The 26580-nt window shown below is 42.6% G+C and overlaps 1 protein-coding gene across 3 annotated transcripts in view; it reads right to left on the reverse strand.

The window, feature by feature from the left end:
* Positions 1 to 26580, reverse strand: part of TAFA1 (TAFA chemokine like family member 1) — a 526286-nt gene that overhangs the window by 484688 nt on the left and 15018 nt on the right. The window contains exon 1 of one of the 3 annotated variants that reach the window (XM_061618677.1): positions 8280 to 8642. The exons of the other annotated variants lie outside the window; for them this stretch is intronic. Within the exon in view, the coding sequence (XP_061474661.1) occupies positions 8280 to 8361 (82 nt within the window). The 5' untranslated portion in view covers positions 8362 to 8642. Of the gene's footprint in view, positions 1 to 8279; positions 8643 to 26580 lie in introns of those variants that run through there. 3 annotated transcript variants of the gene reach the window in all.

Consider the following 26580-nt stretch of genomic DNA (forward strand, 5'->3'; position numbering starts at 1 on the left):
TCTGGTTGCCTCATCTCAAAAAGGATATTATAGTTAAGCTATGGAACTCTCTCCCAGAGGAGGCAGTGATAGTCACCGAATTGGATGACTTTAAACGATTAGACAAGTGTATGGAGGATAAGGCTATCAATGGTGACTAACCACAACGGCTATGTTCTGCCTCCACAGTCGGAGGCAATATGCTTCTGAATACCAGTTGCTGGAAACCGTAAGAGGGGAGAGTGGTCTTGCACTCAAGTCCTGCTTGTGGGTTTCCCTTGGGCATCTTGTTGGCCACTGTAAAAACAGGATGCTGGACTAGATGAGCCATTGGCCTGATCCAGAAGGCTGCTCTTATGTTCCTTATGGTCACACATCTCTTTGCCCAAGCAATTCGTGACTACTGATGCCAATTTTATTGTCCCTTGCTTTATGTTGCTGATGTTTTAATGAGTTGTCAGATCATGAAATTTTCTTGAAATGTCATTGTTAAGTTATTCACTATAAACCACTTTGAGGTTTTGTCTTGAAATAAAAAGCAGTCAAAAATCATTTTAAATAAATAATAGAATAAATGCATCCCTAACCATTGGCCATGTTGGCTGGGGCTTGTGAGAGTTGACCTTCCAAAACCTTTGGAGGGTGCCAGGCTGAGGATGGCTGACCAACATATACCATTCCCATTGCAGCAGAAAGTATTGGACAAAAATAAGTATGTGCTCTTTCTAATGGTCTAGCAGCACTGCATCTCCCTGTCCTAATTGGAAATGCAATGGCAGCAGGTTAATCAGCCAGCAGAGTATTTTAAAGGAAGAGAAGAAATCATATTGTTTGATTTCTCCTCCTCCCTCCCCGTCTTAATGTATAAAGGTCATGATTTATAACACATGGTTGTAAGTGGCTGGAATTGCCCTTAAAGCACGTTTGAGATAACAGAATCCTGTTAACAAGCTTGGCAAGTCAGACACATTATTAAATTGTGCTTTGAGGTATGCGGGGGGGGGGAAACACTGCTATGTTGTCCATCAAAGCACATGTGGATTAGAAATTGTGAAGTATTCAGAGTGGGAAAGGAGGCTTATAAAGAAAGGGCCTTATCCTAAGGAATAAACAGGATGTGATTTTGCCTACAGAAAAGAGCAATTAAGCAGAGAAAGGCTGCTTTGGTAAGCCTCATGACCCTTGAATTGGCCTTCACATAATGACATTGATTTATATTCTTCATGCTGCCTCACTATAAGTTACTATGCAATCCATCCACATGTACATGAAAAGGCACAACCAGAGCTTGGAAAAGTTATTTTTTTGAACTACAACTCCCACCAGCCCAATCCAGTGGCCATGCTGGCTGGGGCTGATGGGAGTTGTAGTTCAAAAAAGTAATTTTTCCAAGCTCTGGGCACAACTCTGTGTTGGAACTGTTTGTGAAAAATGGCAGCATAAATAGAGATATAAACATAAGAAGAGCTTGCTGGATCAGGCCAGTGGGACATCTAGTCCAGCATCCTGTTCACACAGTGGCCTACCAGGTGCCTTTGGGAAACCTGCAAGCAAGACCTGAGTGCAAGACCACTCTCCCCTCCTGTGGCTTTCAGCAACTGCTACAGGCATACCCCGCTTAACTTTGCTTCACTTAACATTGCCTCACTATAACGTACATGCTCCATACGTCCCCATACCCCGCTTAACGTTTGCGTGCTTTGCAATAACGTACATTTTATTGGCATGACGCCGCTGCCATCTAGTGGTGATTGCATGCAGTACAAGTGAAGACAATTGCTTCACTTAAAGTAGATTTTCACTTAAAGTATACTCTCTGGTCCCATTGCGAACGTTAAAGCGGGGTATGCCTGTATTCAGAAGCATACTGCCTTCAACTATGGAGGCAGAGCATGGCTATCATGGCTAGTAGCCCAGATACATGAAATCTCTACATATACATTACAGATTACAGACAGATCCTTTGCCCAATGCCCCCAACTTTATTGTTCTTTCCCCTGAAATGGTTGGGTTTAAATGAGATAGAAACTATTTAGGAGTTCTGACTCTTAGCAGAGTGTATTTAGCATAGCGGAATGAGAATTAACTAGCTCACTTTTCCCTCATACAGACTAGCTGAATAAAAGCAACAGAGACAGTCTTCTTTGGTAAAATAAAAAGTATTAAAAATGTTTACTCACGACCTTTCATATGTTCAGGAAACATAGGCTATGACTTGAAGAGAAAAGATAGAAGTAGTAGATTTTATTTATTTATTTATTTATTTATTAAATTTATTAGTCGCCCATCTGGCTGGTTGTCCAGCCACTCTGGGCGACATACAAGATAAAAAACAATACATTAAAACGTTAACATTTAACGTTAACATAACAGTAAAAACCTAACCCACCCCAAAAGCCTGCCTGAAGAGCCAGGTCTTCAAGGCCCGGCAGAAGCTCATCATAGAAGGGGCATGGCGGAGATCATTTGGGAGAGGGTTCCACAGGGTGGGGGCCACTATTGAAAAAGCCCTCTCTCTAGTCCTCACCAGTCTAGCTGTTTTAACCGGTGGGATTGAGAGAAGGTCTTCTGAGGCTGATCTTGTTGAGCGGCATCCCTGACGATGCTGGAGGCGCTCCTTCAGATAGACTGGGCTAAAACCGTGTAGGGTTTTAAAGGTCAAAACCAACACCTTGAATTGGGCCCGGTAAACAACTGGTAGCCAGTGCAACTCCTTCAGCACTGGAGCGATGTGATCTTGCCGGCGGCTGCCTTTAATCAGACGAGCCGCCGCATTCTGTACCAGTTGCAGCTTCCGGACCATTTTCAAGGGTAACCCCACGTAGAGCGCATTACAGTAGTCTAGGCGAGAGGTGACCAGGGCATGTACTACCGGTGGGAGCAGATGGTTGGGAAGGTAGGGGTGCAGCCTCCGTATCAGATGGAGTTGATACAGCGCCGCCCGGCTCACAGCCGAGACTTGAGCCTCCATGGTCAGCTGGGAGTCAAGAATGACCCCCAGGCTGTGGACCTGGTCTTTCAGGGGCAATCGTACCCCATTGAGCACCAGGTCCACATCCCCCAACCTTCCCTTGTCTCCCACAAACAGTACCTCGGTTCTGTCAGGGTTCAGCTTCAGCTTATTCCTTCCCATCCAGCCACTCACCGACTCCAGGCACTTGGACAGGGTTTCTACAGCCAGGGTTTATTTTAGTCCACGATTGGGATGTTCTGGGAGAGGAAGTCTCTGGAGACTCCTCTCTCCTGTGGCTTAAGAAGACAAGAAGCGAAGTGACACATGGTCAATAGTAAGTTACATCACAGTAAACAAGCATAGACGTGTCCCCAAATTCTGGCTAGGAGGCCATTTCCCTATGAAAGCATGCTTGCTTGCTTATCCCAACAGAAACATGGCTAGACTTGCAGATATTGCAGGTCTCATGACCTCAAGCTCAGAGTCAGAGGGGGGGAGTTCTCTGAGTCTGGGGCTGTTGTACCACCAACTGCCTGCACTTAAACATTTTGTAACCAAGAGAAAGTGGGAAGAGAAAGAGGGAAGAGAAAATATGAATTAACAGAGAAAGAGACCAGAAGAAGAAAAAATAACAGGAAAAGAAGGAAATCAAGAAATTTGGGAAAATGAAAAAGACAGTGAGGGAGTAAGAAAAATAGAGGTGCCTTGAAAAGAATGGGAAAGTAAAGGGATGCTCCCCCAGTTATCTGGGGGAAGACATTATCTTTCTTCCTTAATGTATAGTTGGGTACTAACCCTTTCCACACAAAGCATAACTATGAAGCTGAGCCCCACCCCAAATTATAATTTTTGTGAGTAGGATTTGCCCTCTGATACAAAATGGGAATTATCCCTTCAAAATATGTTGCAGGCTTATATTTCGGCTTATATTTACTATTATGGTACACCAAGGGTTAATGTATGATCTTCACAAAATGGCTGCTTAAAAACTGCATAGTTGTTGTGTCTAACCCATGTATCATTTACAACATGGGCTCCTGCTGGGAGGAAGGGCAGGATATAAATCAAATAATAAATAAATAAACAAACATTGTCTGGAATGTCCAGGACACAAACTTATTAATTATCAATATATCTGCCTGTCCTTCAGGTTGTCTGGGGACCTGGTGCTTCTTGGCCTACCAAATTCAGTCTGTAAAGCCTTGCAGTCTGTTGGGCCTAGTGGAGGGAGGCCTTGTCTCAGTCTGGGAGTCTCTCCAGGTCTCAGATCCACAGAACTTCAGGATATTGCTGAAGCCATCAGCTGCTGTCTTGTTGCACTTTTTGAGGTCAGGTAGATGGAGTTTTCCTTTTCACTAGAGAATTAAGTATTAGTGTCTTAGCATTCTTAAGACCTCTTCTTAAAGAAGACAGCAGAGAAGGAAGCATGTAGGTTTCTTGCATTCCTCCTTGGTGAGGACAAGCTCTTTTCTGGCTGGTGTACTTATGGCCTGTAGTAGGTACCATAAGTAGCTACAAGGAGTTACACTGTCCTCAGTGTAAAGGAGCTGACTACATCATTAAAATCAAAACTCTCATCACTGAAAGAACAGTATTTGATTGGTGTGTGTGTGTGGGTCAGTGCTTTAAAGGATGAAGCCATTGTACAGTCAGATGGAAATGTGATGCTGAAAGGAATTCAACTAATGAGACCGTGTACAAACCAACACAAGAAACACCAGCATGTATCTGACAGGCGAGATGATGGTACTGTCTGTAATGAAATGATTGAATCTCTTGTTGAGTTCTTGAATAAATATTCTGAAGTTGCTGATGAACTGATGCTCAGTATGAAGCTTTTGCCACTCTGCAACGTTCAATAAACCTGGGAGAATTCATAAGGTGTTAGGTGAAGACCTTGATGTCACAGAGATTGGGGAAACACTTCAGCTTGACAACATCGGTGATGTTCACAAGATGACATAGTCCCATTTAGTTCATTTTCTTGCATTATCTGATGTATACAGAAATGTCACAACATTTACGGTGAGTCTTCTGATAGCTAAGCCTCATAGTGATGATGCTGAATGTCTCATCAGCACAATTATCACCTTGAAGTCCATCAATAGAAACAGACTCTCAGCTGATTCATAAAAGGAATATCTCTATATCTATAATAATATGCTGCCATTCATTGAATGGGATACTAGGGCATCACTGCTCGTATTCATTAAAAAACAAGAGCACAGAACCAAATACATGGTTAAATCAAGGGAACAGATGTGGTTTAAGGGTTTTTTGTTCAGATGCTTACAAGCAAAACTGGTCATAATACCCAGCTCCAAATGGTGACAATCTAATCATCTCAAAACAAAAGGATTATTAACATGCTCAGCATAATGTGAGAGGAGGCATCATGGCATCTTCTGTGTTTGTTTTGTACTGGTATGTAACAATTGTATACAGTAGGGCCCCGCTTTACGGCGCTTCGTTCACGCAGCGGTTTTCAATTAGGGAAAGGCCCCGCTCTTACAGCGCTTGTTCCGCTAATACGGCGGGTTTTATCCGTTGTGCACCATTTTGATGTCATTTTGACGTCATTTTTGTGCAACGCGGCCCATTATAGTCCATGGGGCCCGGCTTTAAGGCGATTTCCACTTTATGGCAGGGACCTGGTCCCTAACCAGCCGTATTAGCGGGGCCCTACTGTACCTCCATATACTGTTTTAAGTAGAGTTCAGTAGAAGTCAATAAATGACTTTGACTAGCTGAATAATTAGTTCCATAATATCCTATTAATATAAGGTTGTACAGATTTGAAAGCAACCAGCATTCATCTTCATTTTCTATTTATTTTTAACTTTTCTCATCTATTTCTTTTTTAGAAACTCCCTAACTCCTTATTAAAACCCACATGCCCAACTGCACAAAAACTTATTTTAGACGTCACAATTTTTTGACATGTATCTAGCTGCACGTCAGAATAAACCCTGCTACTTAGGCAAGAGTGGACTGGAGGAAGAGACTTTTAAAGGCCTCAGTGCACCGTCAGCATTTGTCAGAGCAAGTTGGCCACTTGGAGCTATCCATGGTGCTGTAACCACTGGCCTGTCTTGCCCCTGTGGATAGCTGATAAAGACAGAACAGCATTGCCAGCTCTTTAGTGCCCTTGCCTTAAGCTTAGAAATAGAGGAAGCTGCCTTACACCAAGCCAGGCTATTTGTCCATGTAACTTTTGGGCCATTGGAGCTGTAATAGCATTTGGACTAATTTTCCCTGCAATATTCCTTGAAATGAATGTCGTGACAGCACAAGAAGGACGAATGACTTGTAACCAAAGTTCCAGCTAATATGCAAGTTCTGGCTCTTTGTCTTCTTGATGGGGCTTTCTACTGCAGATCACTCATACCAGTGCATGCCATTATCCTCAGATGAGATTTGTGAGTTTCAGAGCATTTGCTGGTCAAACAGTTCACAGATCTCATCTTTACAGTGATTTTAGATGTAGAAGTGTGGATATCTTCCAGAAGTGTGGAGATATCCCTGGCTAAGTGCATTTCAATGCTCCGAGTGCACCTTCATAACTATAACGTCTGTCATAGCAGTGTGTCAACTGAGCCTTTCAGTCCTCCCCTTCTCTGGTGCCCCACAGTGTGCTATGACTGCTTTCTCTCCTCCTGACCACTACACCTTCCTCCCCTCTGAATGGAGAAAGCATTAACTTTCCCCAGTAAGAGAATGTGAAGGCAATAAGAGGCAAGAGGAGGAAGCTTAATATTGGTTGCGACGGAAGATGGCTGCTGGCAGGCAGGTCCACTAGCGAGCTCTGGAGCTCATACCCACCTCGCCTCTTTTTTTGCTATCTTTAGAGATATTCTTTGGAAATTTTTATTCTGGAACCTAACAGCATCAACAACACCTATTTTTTGAAGGCTATGGAACCATTTTATCAGCAAGAAAACAGACTCTTTATCAGCCGGTGAGTCACAACTCTGCTTCGCATTACTAACTCAAGGAATATAATTTACCATAACAAAATCTAAGGATTCCTAAGATAAAACTACTTAGCCTTGGAGTCGACAATTTATAATTATACCTCCGTTCATCTTAGAGTTTAAAAGGCAAACCTTATAGTTTTTAAAATGGTTCAAACAAGGAAAAGATGTTATGAACATGACCATAAATCAGAACAGGTTTTGGAAGAATCTGGGAATGGGGATCAACAGCTTAAAATTACAAACTTCTTTTTACCAACCAAAGTGGATAAGACAAAGAGAAATGCGTCACGATCTATTGAGAAAACCCCTTCCCAAATCGAAACAGAACAATTCTGTTCCTGCTTGAGTGAGGAATTCCAGGCAAGGGATGACCCAGAAATTATACAAAGCCTGGTGTATGGAACATCCACAGATCCCCTTTTTGGGCAGACGCATACACCTAGTCTGATCAACTCTCTGCTGCAGGTACCTGAAAGCAAGGAGACGCCATCTTCCTCTCTGTACAAGGACACTGACTTACATTCCCCCTTAGACATTCTGTCTACTGTGCATGCTACAGACATCGACAGCCAGACTCCCATTTTTACTCAATCACAGCCATCTTCTGCCTGCTCTACAGAAGTTACTGAAACCACGGAACTGGCACAAATTGGCCAAAAACTACTTCTAACTGGCCAAAAATGTCTGCAGTTACAATTAGCCATTGTGGCAAAAGAGACTGAAAACATCAAAGCTTTTTTGGAAGAAACAAACAACCTTCTAAAATCATTTATGGAAGAACTATCCAAACTATATTTGAGCCTAAACTACACTCTTCCCCCCCACAAAACAACAACAACACTGAAGTGTGCAAACATAAAGAAACCTCGTATTGCACCTAAGGAGAAAAAATCCAAAAACATAAAAAATTACAAACCGCCAAGGAGTAAGAAGATGAACTTTCAGAAACTTTTTAAAGTACTTAAAGCTCAACAGCAAACAGCTTCGCAAACAAAGAATTTATCTGCTTCATCTACAGCGAGAACACCCCCTAGATCTTATTGCAAAGCCTTACCAGAAAGCAAAAAAAGTCCAAATCTTCCAGAGCTACTTACTCACCCCAACCCGAGGTCCTATAGCGGAATATGCTCTACCAATAACAAGATTTCACGACGAGAGAATACAAATGGGAATTGGCTTCTCAAATATAATTCAAACAAACTTGCACTGCTGAATCTTCCTCTTCTTAACATCAAAGAAAAAGTAAACATCAGGAAGCAAAGAGTGTGTTACGCCCTCCAGTCGTTAGGTGTAATGGATTTACGGCCTGACGATATCTCGTATGTGGAATTCCTTTACAACCCCTCAACAAAAACGTCTGCTTTACTTACCTTTAAATCGGCTGAGACAACAGCACGGATAATTGCAAATAAATCCCTTCTCAGCTACCATGGAATATCCGTTCAGAGACATTTCACAAACCTGGCCAGTCCAATTTCCTTGTTCACAAAGAGAACTCCAACAACAAACCTTATCTCTTCACATGAGAGGAGGAAGTTTTCCTCAAACAGCAGCAAAAATATATCAAACTCTGGAAACTTGGATCCATTCCTGGAACAGCTTCCTCTTAAAAGCACATTAAACATGAACTGCTCTTCTCTATCATTAGGACCAACTATGCTGGAAAAGAATTTATCCCCTTTGACTCCCCCAGCACAAGAAACATTAAACTTTGAAACACTTAACTCCATAAACTCTGATCTTATTATTTTGGATGAAGTAAGCTCCTCCCCACCACCAGCTCCCATTTTCGTTCCGTTACAGTCACCTCCTTCTCTGGTAAACAGTAAGGAAAATCAAGATCTTGCATTTGACTTTGCTTGTGAGGGAGAGGAGGAACTATTAAATAGTTTCCATACATTCACTGAGAATGAACAAAGTGAGGTCATAAACAAAATGCAGAATCTGTTAAACAATCTAAGGGCAAAAAGGACATGTTCCAGATACTTGGAGGACTATGAACTGAACTCACCATCCAGCATTCAAGTTTCTCCTCTGAAAGTTCCCTTAAAGGTACTGCCACATTGTTACTCAAATGTTTGTAGACCTAGCACAATATGTGATGTGATAGTACATGAGGTTCCTGAACTGACTTGACAACCCTTATTAAATTCTAAAAACCCGATTCTATCCTGTGAATCTCCTGAAAAAATGGTAAACCCTCATTTCAGGACACCACAGCACTCACTCTGCAAATCTTATACAGCAAAGGAAATTTCTCATCCTACGAATCCAATTATTAATGCATGCCAGGTTTCTGTTCTCTCACCTAATTTTACATTCCACCTTCTCTCCTGGAACATTGCAGGGTGGAATGCCAAACAAAAAATTCCTGACTTTATTACTTTTCTGAACAAATTTGACTTAATTTTCTTACAGGAGACGTGGTGTACCCTTAAATTAATAGTGGATGGTTTCTCTTGTTCATGTTTACCAGCGACCTATTCCCAACCCAGTTCCAAAGGCAGACCCAAAGGAGGCCTAGCCATACTCATTTCTACTTCTGTAACAGCTCGCTCTATAAGTTTAACCCCTTGTAAAAACATTGCACAGGCTGTTTTATTATCTTTTAGCACATTTTCTCTTCTGTTAGTAAATGTTTATATTCCCCCTCATGCCTCTCGGGCACAAATTGACTGTGACTGGGACGTTCTTACCAATTATCTAACATCACTTGAGGCTAAATTCCCCAAAGCGCCTCTCATTGTTATGGGTGATTTCAACGCCAGGTCTGGCCCCCACAATGATGCGCTATTTGCTTCAAACCTCTGGGGGGGCGAGGACACCGCCCCATACCTCCCAGGCTATGCTAGGACTTCCAAGGACCCCAAGATAAATTATGGTGGAATATGTTTATACCGATTCCTTGCTAGACACAGCCTAATAATGTTGAACGGTCATAAGCAGATAGATTCATGTGTGGAATTTACCTACATCTCTGGCCTCAGGTGCAGTGTCATCGATTACGCCTTGATCTCGCATTCCCTGTTCAGGTTTATTTTGGACTTTTCTGTCGGCTCCAGACAGGATAGTGATCACCTTCCCCTTACCTTTTCCTTTTATCTACCAGAACGCGGTCACTTGCTCCTTACCCATAAACCAATGGCAAATCTAATCCACCCTACCCATAAAAGGACATTTTGGACTCCCACAGTAGCCTCTAATGTGGCCTTATTTCTCACTTCCCCCTCTGCCCTGTCCTTACAGAGGGAGATCATGCATGCTTCTGATTCATATTTAGCGTCAATAGCGTATAACTCCTTAATTACCAAACTTAAAGCCTCTATTATCCCACCATCTTCTTCCTTCAGGGCTCCTCCTACCACTGGTTTTCCCAGATGGTTTGATAAGGACTGTCTTGATGCTAAGAAACAGCTGAGACGGCTATACCTTCAATATCGACACCAAAATTTAACCACCCTCCCCCCTGAGTATTTTATTATCAAAAAATACTACAAGCATATGATAGTCATCAAAAAAAGGCAGGTGATGCATGAAGATTGGGAAGCCCTAATTCAAGCCTCCAGATCAAATAATTCGAAGTGTTTTTGGGAGCTGATTTCTGGTTCTATGAGCCCACTAAATCCGGCCCCTTGCCACATTTCCCCATACCTCTGGGAGAAATATTTTTCTGCAAACAACGAGACTGTAAATGCTGTTTCCTTTATTGATAATTTAACAAATCTTCCCACTTGGCCACCTGTAACCCAAAAAGAAATTATTGATTTGATTGCTAGCTTGAAATCCGGCAAAGCTCCTGGACCTGATAACATACTTTCTGAAATGTTGAAGGCGCACCAAGCTTGGTGGGCCCCTCTTCTAGCAAATTTCTTTACTCTGATCAATAATTCCGGATGCTTCCCTGAGTCTTGGCTTGAATCCATAGTTATCCCTATATTTAAAAAAGGGAACAAAGAGGACCCAGCAAATTACCGCCCAATTAGCCTCCTTTCCATTATTGGCAAACTATATGCCTGCTACTTAAAAGAGAGACTCTCATCTTGGTTGGAGGAGGATAATATCCTTGGGAGGGAGCAGGCAGCTTTCCGGAAAGGTAGGTCTGGGATAGAACACTGTGTGATTTTAAATCACTTAGCTGAAAAATACAAGAACCGCTGGGGTAACGGCCTGTTTGTTGCCTTTGTCGACTTGAAATCGGCTTTTGATTCCATCCCTAGGGAGATACTATGGGCGAAACTCGCAAAATCTACGATCGACAAGAGACTCCTCTTCTTAATTAGCCGTCTGCACCACCACACATCCTTTCGTGTTAGATGTAGTCGTGAAGGTCATCTCACAAACCCCATTACTACAACAAAAGGAGTTAGACAAGGCTGCATACTAGCCCCACTTTTATTTAATTTTTTCATGAATGATCTGTCCCTTTATTGTCAATCCCCGGACTTCCACCCCCCTAAGTTAGCAAACCTGCATTGTCCCTTGTTATTGTATGCAGATGACGCTGTTCTCCTTTCTGTTTCTAAAGTAGGACTCAAACGCCTAACTAAAGCTTTTATGAGTTTCTGTCATGATAACAAACTATCTATAAACTTTTCCAAAACTAAGATCTTAGCTTTTGCCAAGCACTCTCCTGCTCACGCATGGACAATTAATACCCATAAAATAGAACAGGTTTCTCATTTCAAATACCTTGGTATACTTTTTCATTCCTCTCTGTCCTGGAATCCCCATATCCGAGGGGCTATTTCTACTGCTCGCAACTCAGCCAGTGGTATTCGAAGGTTCTTCTTCACTAAAGGAGGACAATACATTCCGGCAGCCCTAAAGGTTTTTAGATCCAAAACTATTTCTCAACTTCTCTACGGGGTACCTTTATGGATTGGCGCCTTCAACTCTTCTGCGGAGGCAGTTCTCTCCTTGTTTCTCAGACAAATTTTTGGCGTTCCCAGGTGCGTTCCTGCGGCGGTCCTTAGGTTAGAATCTGGCCTAGTCTCACTTGAGTCTCAAGCGTGATTGGCCGCCCTAAATTTCTGGTTTAAAATGTCTTATGAAAAATCTACTGGCTATCTCCCTTTACTCTGGGAAGACTCTTTTACCTCGAAATGGGCCCGTACGTTTACAAATTACCTTGCAAGTATTGGCCTCTCAATTGAACATCTGATGTCCCTCGCTCCAGAGACAGTTAAACATTCTATCCGGACTCGTATCAACGATATGGACTTCCAACGCTCCATAACAGAAGCCACCTCGACCTGCTCTCCTATTCACTTTGGTCTGAGCTTTGTGCCTATGCTCAGTGCCCCTTATCTGGAAACTCTTACGATCCCCAAATATCGTCTAGCCTTTACAAAGGCTAGATTTAACTGTCTTATCTCTGCCTTACTTGAAGGGAGATTTAAACGTATCCCGTATGCAAACCGATTATGCCTTTGTGGTGTCAGCGCCATAGAAACTCTCTCTCATGTCATCTTTGAGTGCGCCCTATATGACGATATTCGCTCCAAATTCATAACCCCCATCATAAATAAATACCCCTACAAACCGCTTAACTGTTTACTTTTACATCTTTTGTCAGCAGCTAATAAGGATACTATCTTGTCAGTTGCTAAATTTATTTTTGCGGCTCAATCAATTCGGAAGGCATCTATCCTTTCAGAAGCTTCCGCCACCCAACTGTAACTGTTTTCCTTGTTGTTTTATTGTTTTACTGTTTTAACATGACTGCAACTTTGTAACCTTTTATTATAAATGTATGTAGTTTTATTTATAAATGTCTTTTGGTCTATGACCGTATCAATAAAGATTGATTGATTGATTGATTGGAGGAAGCAATGATAGTGAAGGGACAAAAGTGGAAGTCTGCAGCCAGCATTTACTAACATAGAACAATAGAGTTGGAAGTGACCTCAAAGGTCATCCGGCCCACTCCTGCCAATGCAAGAAACTATGTTGGCAGCCCAACACAGGAAGCAGGCTATTTGTCCATCTAATCTAGTACTGTCTGCTCTGACTAACAGCAGCTCTCCAATTTTTCTTACAAATAAATGTTTCTTTTAATTGGAGATGCCAGGAAAGATTGAACCTGGGACCTTATGCATGCAAAGCAGGATCACTGCAAGGTCCTAAAAAATGGGGTACAGGCCTGTGGCAAAACTTGCATAAGGTAATTTTATATGTATAAATGCAAATATAGGTGGACTTTCATTGAGGAAAACCCAAACTCTAGCTGCCAGAGCTTACTCTGGGCCATACGGCGCCAAGAGGATTTCCTGGGCCCAGTCTGCTGCATGTGGATTGGGCCCTCTACCCGACTCAGTTGGCAAGAACTCCACATGTACAGGATAAAATGAAAAACAAGCACCACTTTACAAATTAAGATGGTGGATAGCTGGGGCCTCTGTGCTTTGTTGAATGCTCAGTTGCTCTGGAAGCCAATAATAAAAAGGGGGAAAGGCAGGAGATCTGGGACCTGGGACAAAAGACCCAGGCTTGGGCCCCCTGGGCCTCCCTCTAAAAACACCCCTGATGCAAAGAATTGTTCCTATGGCTTGAAGGTTGGCTTGGAGCATGTTTGAAAAACATACTGTAAAGCTCTCTTTTTTATCTAATGCAGGGGCAACCAACCTTGTGCCCTCCAGTGATGTTGTTGGACTGCAGCAGCCTGACCGTTGGTCATGCTGGCTGAAGCTGATGGAGGCTGGAGTTTAGATAAGGCTACCCCTTATCTAATGTCCCTCCCCTCCTTTGCCTTCTACTACATTTAATCAGAGTGAAAGCACTAAGGCACAACTTTGGATCCATTAAACCTAGTATAATTATGTAGCATTTGCCTGGTACTACCTTCCCTCCCTCCCCTCCCACTCCATTTTTCCAGTGTGGAGTAGGCAGGAACTGCAAGAGGTTTATCAAGCCCTTTGAGGGCCACTGTACCTTACTGGGGAGCCACACTCACTTTAGAATCATAGAATAGTAGAGTTGGAAGGGGCCTATAAGGCCATCAAGTCCAACCTCCTGCTCAATACAGGAATTCAAGTTAAAGCATACCTGACAGGTGGCTGTTCAGCTAACTCTTGAATACCTCCAGCATTGGAGAGCCCACCACCTCCCTAGGGATTTGGTTCCATTGCAGTACTAACAGTTAGGACACATTCAGCCAAAATCTGGCTTCCTGTAGCTTGAGCCCATTATTCTGTGTCCTGCACTCTGGGATGATCAAGAAATCCTGGCCTTCCTCTGTGTGGCAACCTTTCAAGTACTTGAAGAGGGCTATCATGTCTCCCCTCAGTCTTCTCTTCTCCGGGCTAAACATGTCCAGTTCTTTCAGTCTCTCCTCATAGGGCTTTGTTTCCAGTCCCCTGATCATGCTCGCTGCACTCCTCTCAACCTGTTCCAGTGTAGTTTAGCAAGCCAAAGACTGCAGGACTGAGGCAATCCACTCTCTGCTTTATGGTTTGGTAACTTTAAAGAAAGGGAACTTGGTTTCTTAAACCACCTCTTTGCAATTGATCATATATAAAAGGTGAAGCCCTGAATTGCCCCTGCTCAAAACAATCCTAATTATGTGGATAATAATACTGTTGCATTTACAACATCATAACTTCACAGCAGGATCAAAGCAAAAGGAAAGCTGAAAGGTAAAAAAAAAACCAGCAAAACATTCTTATTCAAGCACAAAGAGATAATTGCAAAGGTTAATCCAATAATGATGGGAGGATAATTGTTTTTATATATCGTGGAAATTCTCAAATGGGGTTCATATTCCATTTATCCAAAGATGGTGTCACTTGCAACATTTGGACTGAGGCTACACAATGGGAATGCTCTCTGTAAAGAAAATTGGGTTTTTTTGTGTGTGGACTGAATGGCAACTGAGTTCTTTTGAAATACCTAATATTGATGTCAGTTACTGTACTGTGCCAAATCCTCACCACTGCCACCCAAATTCATCAAACTTCCCCCCCTCTACAAAAGTGGAGTGATTGTTGGTGCTTGTAAAGGCACAGGGTTTTGCAAGCACTGATGATTGGGTAACCTCCCCAGTAGACTGTGGGAATGCTGTGGACATAATATATCTCAACTTCAGCAAAGTTTTTGTTAAGTGCCTATGATGTTCTGATTAGTAAGCTAGCTAAATGTGGGCTGGATGGAGCAACTATCAGGTGGTTCCACAGTTGGCTACAGAATCATATTCAAAGAGGTTAGTTCCCACATTGGTTCCCTCTCAAACTGGGGGAAGGTAATGAGAGGGGTATCTCAAGACTCAGTCCTGGACCCAGTGCTCTTCAACATTTTGATTAATGACTTGGATGAGGAGGTGCTGGGAATGCTTATCAAATTTGAAGATGATACAAAATTGGGAGGAATAGCTAATAGCCCAGGGGACAGAAACAAAATTCAAAGTGATCTTGATAGGCTGGAGCATTGGGCTGAAAACAACAGAATGAAATTTAACAGGGATATGTGCAAAGTTCTACACCTAGGAAAAAGAAACAAATGCACAGTGTGATGTGGCTGCAAAAAAGGCAAATGCTATTTTAGGCTGCATAAACCAAAGTATAGTTTCCAAGTCCTGTGAAGCACTATCTATTTGGCACTGGTTAGGCCTCATCTTGAGTACTGCTTCCAGTTCTGGACACTACAATTTAAGAAGGATGCAGACAAACTGGAACAGGTTCAGAGGAGGGCAACAAGGATAATCTGGGGACTGGAAACAAAGCCCTATGAGGAGAGACTGAAAGAACTGGGCATGTTTAGCTTTGAGAAGAGAAGACTGAGGGGAGATATGATAGCCCTCTTCAAGTTCTTGAAAGGTTGTCAAACAGAGGAGGGCCAGGATCTCTTCTCGGTCATCTGAGAATGCAGAACATGGAATAATGGGCTCAAGTTACAGTAAGCCAGATTTCGGCTGAACATCAGGAAAAATGTCCTAACTGGTAGAGCAGAATGACAATGCAGTCAATTCCCTAGGGAGGTGGTGTGCTGTCCACCACTGGAGGCATTCAAGAGGCAGACGAACAGGCACCTGTCTGGAATGCTTTAATTTGTATTCCTGCACTGAGCGGGGGGTTGGACTTGATGACCTTATAGGCACCTTCCAACTCTGCTATTCTATGATTCTATGATTAGCTAATCAGCAAAGGCAATGGGCTGGGCGGGGGTGAACAGGGCTGTAGGGTGCCTGCAAGCCCCACTTTTGGCAGGGAGATGTGCCTTTACCTGCCCCGCAGCTGACATTATATGAGATCAGGTATCGGGCAGGTGGTTGTTACTTGGTGAAAAGGGCTTTGTGTGGGCCAAATGGGGAAGTCTGGTGAGCCTAATAAGGTCCAGAGGCCAGAGATTCTCTGCTGCTATCCTCTGTGGTTCTGGACCAGAATACTGAAGAGCAACAGGCAGCTTTCTGGTCAGCCACACTTCTTGGAAAGCCCCCTGGAGAATATCTGAGGAGGCATTCTAGGAAGCTGGGGGATAGAGAAGCCAGCTTGAAGCTTCTGGGAAAAGAAGTTAAAAGCAAGAACAGACACTACTCGGCCCTGTCATAATGATCTTAAGATGGAAGTAACAGACAATCCCTCCCCTCACCCCCCAAAAAAATGTTCTCATACCAACTACTTCTTTTTTTGCAGGTGATTTCTTTTCATACGCACCCCACAAAATGTCAAAGGGGCAGACACAGCATAGCATTACTAATTATGCCAAATTATAAGAGTGTAACTGAGTGTTTGCAGGCCGGGCACTTGTGTTTAAACTTTGGACTCCCACTGAATTCAAAGGCAAGGGCAACTGAGTTTAAAATGCACTTTTTATGAATACTGGATGTAAGCAGTGGAAGTTGTTGAGATGGAGCAACTGATAGGGAACCAGATCACTCCCCTGTGGCTTCTCTTATGCTTCCTTCTGATCAATTTTTGTGAGACTCTACAGGATATGCTGGGCCGTTCATCTAAACTCAGCATACTGGGGTCCTTTTAGAAGAGATGTGGCTGTGGCAGGAAACACAGGATTCCTAAAATCTCACTGAACACACAGCTGCCTGGCATCCCTGAAAAAGCTTCTTAATAGCAGTATGTGACTTTTCTGGTAAGCTAGTCTATTAAGAGCTATTATCAAGCTCTTTCGTTGCTCCACAGCAGCTACTGATTGGGGTCAAACAATCCACGTGACCATAATCACTAAACAAAATCCTGGGTTTCTCTTACTTTCTAGCCCTTTTGATTGTGCAGGAAAAACAAATAAAACTGAGACCAATTCCACAGTTTTTGCTGCATATATAGAATAAATGGCAGTCGGAGAATGATTCTACATCATGTGAAGGGAAATAAGCCACCACCTGGGGGTGGGGTCTGATGTTGAGACAATCCCCCTAAGCAAAGGCCATTCTTCATTATAATACAGCTTGTGCGCTTTTTTTAAAGACCCCCCTTATACTAAATAAAGATTTTTAAAGCAAAGCAAAAAATAAATCAAATGGGGGGTTGGGAAAGCCTTCCCACCCAAGACATACTGAAGTTCATTAATTTCTTTTTATTAATTTCCAAACCAGCATCCAGTGCCTTACATAACTTTTCTCTCCTGCTGTTATCAAGGCATTTGCATGCCTTTATCCATGACAAATGGCTTCATTTGATCCATAACTGATTTCTCTGCCTGCCAACTAGAAAAAGAAAACAGAGGAGAGCAGGTGGGGGAGGGGAGGCGGTGGAGCGAGGAACAAACTTCTGTTTATTAGAAATTAAAAGAAAAAGAAAAGCCATTGAAAATGGGATAAACCTTTACAAGATCAATATTTGTTTGGACAACGTCTTGGAGAATACAATGGCTTTCAACCCAAGGGAAGGCAATTTCCAACACACCAGGGAGACAAACCACATTCTACACACACACACACCCAAGCACTGCTCATGTGATACCACCATAGAGACTTGGATATTATAAGGGGAAATAATGTTTTGATGGAAATGATTCCAAAGTCAGACTTCAGCTAAAACTCAAAACTGAAAACAAGTTTCTGGGTTCAGAGGAGAACCCCAGACTTTTCCTTATAAATAGGATTGCCTTCTACAGATCCCTTAACGTACCCTACAACTCAGATATATTAGTTATCAGTATGCTTCAAAGTGCTGGCTGTTAGCTATAAAGTCCTAAATGGCTTAGGTACAGGGTATCTAAAGGACTGCCTCCTCCTATATCATCCTGCCTGTACCCAAGATCAGACGGACAGGCTCTTCCTGTGTCCTGACATTGATAGATCTTTTCTGTAGCCACAGCCCAGTTGCAGATCTCTTTCCCATATGGAGTACATTAGACCCCCTTTACTTTTAACTCCTCCAACCAGGTAGTGAAGACAATTTTATTCAGGTGGGCTTTTGTAAACTTATTTTAAGCTCACTCTGATGCTTAAATAATCTTCCATGATTTTTAAAATTTACTTACCAAAGCTTATATACAGCTTAATCAATGTGTGTGTGTGTCTAAACACACACACATATAGTTTACATAAAATAATATTTTTTTAAAAAAAAAAAGTTGATATCCATCCTGAGTGCTACTCTGGTAAGTGGAAATGTGGGGTATAAATCACCATAAGAAAAAACATAATAAATAAATATGTCATATCTAATAGGAGTATGCACCTGCCACAATATTCAGTTTGGACTCTCATTTGGGGCTTCAGCTACATTATGGAGCAGTTCATAGGCTGCCCAATTCATCTTAGTGTCTGCTTGGTTCCCTTCCATTAATTATTGGAAAATTAAAAATGGCTATAACGTTTTCCCTTTCCACAGGAGTTAAGAGAATTTGCAGGCTTACTACCTCCTCCAGTGTGACCAAATTACAGGTAAATAGACCCAAGAGCTTTTAAAATAGGCACTTTTATAAAATTTGGTTTAACATGCTTTCCATGTAACATCATTCCCTCTGATTACAAACTTAATCTATGAGTCAGAGCAGAACTCTTTCTCGGTCGTCTCTCTCCCTCCATAATCCTACCTTGGCCTCCTGACATTATGGTAAGCTTAGGGACATTTCTTTCACTTTCAGCAGATGCTTGTCAGCAGCATTTTTTGATAAATGGGTTGCCAAAGCACCACAAAGTGTTTCAGGGGTCTCTGTTTCAACTTGTGTTACTTTGTGCAGCTCCCATTTCACCTTTTACAAGCCAAAAATCCCTCCAAGGCACTCTACTTTACCATGAGATTTTGGATTCATCCAAACCCAATGAACACCCCTAATATATGATTAAGCTGTGACTTTTGTAATCTCTGTTCCAGTGAATTGATCATCAGCAGGGCCGGCACCAGGCATGACTGGGGGCTTGGGCACCAGCCTGCCCCAGGTGCGCAGCTCCTGCCTGTTCCATCTACCCCTTTTCTGTGTCCTGCTGCTCTGCATGCAGGGCTGCCATCAACAAGAGGCTTCTCTAAGGGGCTAATACCCCCGCCGCCATCTTGGTTGATGGCATGCATGTGCGGTACGCTACATCCATGCACATACCTGCTATTAACCAAGATGGTGGTAGGGGCGTCAGCCCCTTAAAGAAGCCTCCACTGCCATCTTAGTTGATGGCAGCACTGTGCACACAGCAGTTGAACACAGGAGAAAGGTAGGTGGAGCGAGTGAACGGGCAAGTGGCCTGGAAGCTCTGTCCCTGTGATCCGTGGCGATCCATTCTTCAATCACAGAAGGGGAGCGCTAATCTCTCACCCTAACAAGGGGTCCTTCAGGGACCCCTCTGGGATGCAGGGACCCTCTGCCAGGGTCCAACCTGTCCGCCCTTTGGTGCCAGCCGTGATAATCAGATATCAAACTATAGCAGCAAAAGAACTATTTGTCAAACTATTTGTTTTACTCAGTTTTGTCTACTCTAATTGGCAGTGCTATCAGGCAGAGATTGTTCCCATCACCTGCTACCTGATTCTATTACCTGGAAATGCCATGAGCTGAACTGGGACTTTCTTCATGCAAAGGATGTGCTCTACCACTAAGCTATGGCTCCTCCCAAAAATTTCAGGCATACAGAGTGTTGGATTAGGTATTATGCTACCGTCATGACAGGTTACTGCCCCAAGCAATTTGCGATCTGAATTCTGACAAAGAGACAACTTGTGGGATGACATAAAGGGAAAGCCATGGGGTGCAGTTGTTATAATTCTCAAGGGGTCAAGGTTTCCTAGAGGAGAACCGAAGCTAAAACAATCACACTGAATGCACAGTGGACTATATGACAGCGTATCCCAAGCAAGTTTGCTCTCTACAGAAGCTGCAACCATTTTTCAAGCACAAAGGGACACTGCAACCATCAAATCTGCTTTTCTCTGCCTGATTGTCTTCTGGAAAGGATATGCCTCCTGGCATGTCTATGTATGCATTGCCGCACAAGATGTTTCACTCAGAAGGGATAAATCTGCCACCGCTGCTTTTAAACTGTCCGCTAGCATAGCAAAGAAATATATGAAAACAAAGGAAGGAAACTATCAATCTTTTTCTTGAGGTGTAGCATTTCACACATTTCCTAGCAATGGGTCCAGGAAGGAAGCCCAGAGATTATGAAAGTGTCAGCGACTCAGGCTACAATCCAATACACACTTACCTGGGAGAAAGCCCCAGTGAATCCAATGGAGCTTACTTCTGAGTAGACATGTATTGGATTAGTTATTTAGGATATTTTTATGCCACCTTTCCCCTAAAAAAGTAGCCAAGCATTTACAAAATTAAATATAATATACAATCCCAACAATATTAAAAACAAACAAAACCAGTAAGACAGAGCACAAAACAAGCCATGCAGTTTTTTTTTTTAAAAAATAGAAAGTAAAACCTATTAAAAGCTTGAGCAGATAAGATAAATGCTGAGAACTATAGCTCTATGAGGGGGAAACTACAGTTCCCATGATTCTTAGGGAGAAGTTGTGTGCTTTAAATGCACCTTGAATGTGCTTTAAATCTATGATGTGGATCTGCCCTTATTCTAGTGGCAAGCTTATCTAGGAAGGGAATTCAAGGTGCTCTATGGCAGCAGCCCATAGAGGAAGACCTGATAAGATGGTCATGCCTAGGCAACCTTCAAGCTGCCTCTGTGTCTGAACAGCTCCACTCCAACTCTGTCTATCAGTTTGGTGGGATTCTGCATAAACCTAGGCTTCATCTGCACCATATTTTTAAAGCACTATTACACCACTTTAAACAGCCATGGTTTCTCCAAAACAATCCTGGGAAATATAGTTTGTTAAGGGTGCTGAGAGTTGTTAAGAGATCCTTTCCCCTCACAGAGATACAGTTTCCAGAGTTCCCTGAGAGATTGATTGTTCAGCCACTATCCAGGGCTCACAAAGACTAATCGCTTCTGCAAAAACTAATAGCTTTCATGTCTCCTATAGAACACAAATTGTTATACAATAAAATGCAATGTAAGAAATAAAAGAAGCAATAAAATACCATTAAAAATCAATATGAATATTTAATGCAGACATGTTGTAGACCAACAGAATGAACCATATGGACCCTGTCCCTGGGCTCCTTATGAGAGAAAGGGCGGGAAATAAACGTTATATTCATCGTCATCTTCTGCATATAAGTTTATATGGCTCCAGATGTCCACAGGTTGCACATAGGTAGAGGCTGCAGGTATGAGCACATCACTGATAATCTCCAAGACTCAGATGCATAGCTCATATTTACCAGAAACTGCACTTAGTATTGTGAGCCTGTGGAATTCCCTCCCACCTGAGATTAGACAGCCCCTTCCCTGTTGAACTTCCTGTGCCTGACAAAGAGCATCCTTTTTCAGCAGGCATGTTAAAGAAGTTTTCTGCTTTTGATATTATAATTTGTATGTGCACTGCTTAAATGGAAATGGACTGCCTTCAAGTCAATTCCAACTTATGGCGACCCTATGAATAGACTGAAGTCAAAAATGGAAAAACTTTACACATGTTTTGAAAGAGCTGCCACCATTTAGATCTAAAAAGATTCTCAGGTCTCATTCACAGTTCACTGTGTCGAAACTGTAAGAGTTTTCCATATAATGTTGTCTATTAATAGCATGCTCAAGTGCTGAGCTATGATGGCTGCACAGCCAGAACACAAGTGAGAAATAAGAGCAACAAGAGTATACTTGGGAGAACCCTAAGGTTTGTAAGAGTAGGAAGGAAATGGATAGGGAGAAGAAACTTAAGGGCACAGTCACCCTTAAAGATATGAGGACTGAGTGTTGGGCAATATGTGTGTGTGTGTGTGTGTGTGTGTGTGTGTGCTGCTTTCAAGTCGATTCCGACTTGTGGCGACCTTATGAATCGGGTTTTCATGGTAAGCAGTGCTCAGAAGGGGTTTTCCATTGCCTCCCTCTGAGGCTGAGAGGCAGTGACTGGCCCAGGGTCACCCAGTGAGCTTCATGGCTGTGTGGGGATTTGAACCCTGGTCTCCCAGGTCATAGTCCAGCACCTTAACCACTAGACCACAATGACAGGGGTACATCAAAAGACTCCAGTATCTATACACCCTGTTCCTTTCTTCCTCCACATGAATAATCACAACCAGTGCATTGTTCGGTTTACAGTTGTTTATTAGGCGTGTTATATAATGGGGTATATATGGGGTGTTATATAACACTATCCCACCACCACCCCAAATACACTACAGCAATTTTGTCTGAGGCCTGCCAGTTCCTTCCCAGCCCCTTCTCCTTGCAGGGCTTTGACTCAACTGGAACTCCAGTCTGGTCTAGACTAGCTCAGCCCCCCTCAGTTTAAAGGAACTTTGATGCCTCTGAAGCTAAGTCAACAGCTGTTTATCTCCTCCACTCTTCCTTATCTGTCACCAGGCCACACTGCAGGGAGGAGAAATGGCATGTCTTATCTGGCTGAAGGCTTGTCTCCCAGCCATTTTCCACTAGCAAGCCCTGCTGACTGGGACCCTAATCCTGCATCTACGCAGGAGGAAAGGACAGTGGGTAGTGGGCCAGACCCTGATGGCCCTTCACAATGAGCATCCTCAATGTCCAGAGAATGCTGAGTACCTTTTGTGGGAGGTGGAGTGAAAACAAAGTTAGAGAGAAATGGAATGGAGTATCCTGGAAGAAGGCATGGTTGGCTGGCTGGCTGGCTGGCTGGCACACTGAACAGGACTGCTCCAAATGGTACCATTTTGTTGCAGTCTCCCTTATGTGTATTTATATATCTGTATAGACCAGCCTTTCCCAACTAGTGGGCCACCAGATGTTGTTGGACCACAATTCCCATCTTTCCTGACCATTGGCAATGCTGGATGAGGCTGATGGGAGTTGTGGTCCAACAACATATGGTGGCCCACTAGTTGGGAAAGGCTGGTATAGACACACAACCAGATTATGAAAAGAATTTCTGAAAACTGGACATTTTTACATCAAACACTTAAAACACCCAGTATGTGATGTCTGCCTCATCATAACAGCAAGAACAGGCCAACTTCCAGTTTCTATATATGATAGAATATTGACCTGTGGATTTGGGGCAAGCCTTGAGCATCCAAGTCTTAAAAGTCACATGGCATCCAAGTCTTAAAAGAGGATAAGCGACTTCCTCCTTCACACAGGAACATAGAAAGCTGCCTTATACCTAGTCAGACTGTTGGTCCATCTGGTTCAATATTGTCTACACTGACTGATAGCAACTCTCCAGGATTTCAGACAGGGAGCTTTTTCCAGCCCCAAAAGTTGAGGATTGAGCCTAGGACCTTCTCCACACAAAGCAAATACTCCACCACTGAGCAATGACCTACACTGGAGAGGGAAGTTCCCAACAGCAGAAAGGAATATATCTGCCCTGGGAGAATGCCAGGCATATTTATTTACACATATAAAGGCAATTGAAATAGCCCTGTGTGGAGTCTTAACTCTTGGCATTGTGTTTTGATAGACTTTGATGGAGTTGTCTTCAGGATTGTAATGCTTTCTTGTAATTGTTATATTGAATGGATTTGTTTGATTTTATGTTTAATAACTGTTTCTATTTGTTTAACCTGTACATCGCTCCGAGAACCCTGGTTATGGGGCGACTCAGAAATACAGTCAATCATCAATAATAAAGATACATTGGCATCACTTTGTTTGTAGGGTATCAAAGAGTATCAAGAAGTTGCCTGTTAAAAACGCTAAGAAATAGAAATAAGAAAGAATGGTTTTAAAAGCTTTAATGTTACAGAGACTTTCTATTTTTAAGCAAAAACAGTGCCAAGAAGGAAGCAGATGATCTATGCCATGCGTGAGAAGCCTTTGGCCCTCCAGATGTTGCTGCACTACAACTGCCGTCAGCCCCAGCAAGCATAGTCAATGCACAGGGGTGATGGGAGTTTGAGCAACATGTGGAGGGCCAAAGGTTCCCCACACCTGATCTATACAGTGAATAAGGATTTGCTTTGGACATCTGTTTTTCTAGGTATTCCCAGGGTATGGTCTGAAGGTATATGAGGATATCACTTTGCTAAATCTAAACAAGTCTGGGTCTGGTCAGTGTCCTGGATGGGAGACCACCTGAGAACCACATGTATGCTGCCTGGAGAAAGGTGCAATAAAATGTAAGAAAATAAATAAATATTGTGGCATTTTTGTGGGTACAGCATAGCCTCTGTATAGGGGTACACAAGAAGTGGTCAATTTTACATTTTGTATTCATAGTAACAAACTGTGTTTATAAATGTTTGCACTGCCAGTCATTTACTTCCACACATTCTGAAAAGTACACCATCCTTTAATGTCTCTGTAAATTTCTGGAAGCAATGTCATGACTTCATTGGTAGTCAAGGCTGTCAAAGAGATATTTAGAGCCACAAGGTTAAGAATGCTGTTGTCTCATTGACTCGAAGTGATGCCATGCTCCTACAATAAATCTCTGGGAATTCTCAATAGGAAAAGCTGGGAAAATGTGTGACCTGTGAGACCAGAGTTTAGCAAGGTTATAACAAGAAGAATCATAATGGACCAGTTCAGATGTTCTATGATCATGGATGGGATCATGGTTTGCAGGGAGCTCTTAAACCATAGTTTCCCAGTTCAGATGGCAACATGGGAAGCCAGGAAATCACCATTGAAAGTGGGCATGTGAGGGGAGGAGAGGAGGGAATTTTAAAGAGGGAGTGTACAGACGTATGGGTTTTTCCTGGTCTGATAAACCATCACACCAGGATCATCACATCTGAACTTAAAGTTTTGTATTTAGACTTAATATAGGGATTTAATTTGATACTAAAGCATGTCTGGCTCCTGTCCATTTGACCTACTTCCAAGTACTGCATGCTTAGAATACCATCTGTAATATTATTGAGGAAGCTGAGGAAATGCCCATGTTCTACTAGTTTAGGACATCCAGACGCGGCTTTCTTTGCTACTTGGTGATTCTGCAGAGAGCATAACAGAGGTGGAGTTCATGATTGCTGTGGAGCCCTTGTCTGGCAAACAGGAACCACAGCAAGTATACCCTTTTCCACCCTGTTGAGACTATGGCAGGGGAAAAGAAGCAAGGTAGAGCTAGTGCAGCCTTTGCCAACCTGGTGCCCTCCAGTTGCTGTTGGACTACATCTGCCATCAGTGTCTGTGCTGGCTGCAATCCAACATATGGAAGCCACCAGATTGGCAAAGGCTGAGTTAGTGGAACATTAGGAAGAGAGGCTAGGACATTTCCTTGTTTTCAACACCCAAAACATTCTTCTGGAAGGGGTAGGGAGTCAATTTCCTCATAGTGGGTGATAGGTAGTCCATTAGGACACCATTAGTCACTTTATTTCAATTTTGTTGGGAGTATTCCAGACTGGTATCCCATTAGCCCTTTTCATTTCCCCTCAATTTATGGGCCACAGGCGCTGCCACTTTACTTACTGTTTTACTCTCATTCATCTCCAAGGTCCCTCGGGCTGAGACTAAAAAACATAGATCCAACATACACTGCAGCCCACGTAGACTGCAGTTACCCGCCTGAAGCATATTAGGAAGGCATCTCCTGCACCATTTAAATGCTAAAAGAAGTTTAGGTTCAGAGAATGGCTCTGTTTATAGCATTTGAAGTCGGTGAAAAATGTGAAATCCCAGAAGGAGGCAAAAACCTTGCTCTTAGCAAATCTCAGTTGCACGAGACTGGAAAGTGAAACATTATCAATGGGGGGGGAGGAAGAGCCAACAAAAACTGCAACACTAAAACTGAAGGTGAAGAAGAGAGTAAACCAATTTGGAAACTAAAAGGGAGAAGTCCTGCATGTCTTAAGAGAAAATACTTGTACTCAGCAACCCCTTTTAATTTATTTATTTTTAATTATTTTATTCTAAAAATGTATTTATATACCACCCTCTCACAAAACATCAGGGCGGTGTATAGCAAAACATTTAAAATAATACATGATGACCTGCATTGTATTTAGCACATTATAACCTGGTTTGAATTTAATGCTAACCCATGGTTTATTAAACTAGGGCTTATTAAACCATGGTTTTGTGTTATGTGTGAACCCTGCCCAGCAAACCATTATTTAAAGCCATACTTTGTTGTTGGGTTAGGAACCTTTATTTGTTTTACCTACATTTTGGCATTACATTATATGTGAACCCAATATCCTTCCTTAACCACGGTTTGTTTAGCCACCCTACCTGAGGATGCTCACCAAGCTACAAAGGCATGAGGCAATAGCAGCAGGAAAACAAACCAAATT

This window comes from Rhineura floridana, chromosome 3, assembly GCF_030035675.1.
Source record: "Rhineura floridana isolate rRhiFlo1 chromosome 3, rRhiFlo1.hap2, whole genome shotgun sequence".
Lineage (NCBI taxonomy): Eukaryota > Metazoa > Chordata > Lepidosauria > Squamata > Rhineuridae > Rhineura > Rhineura floridana.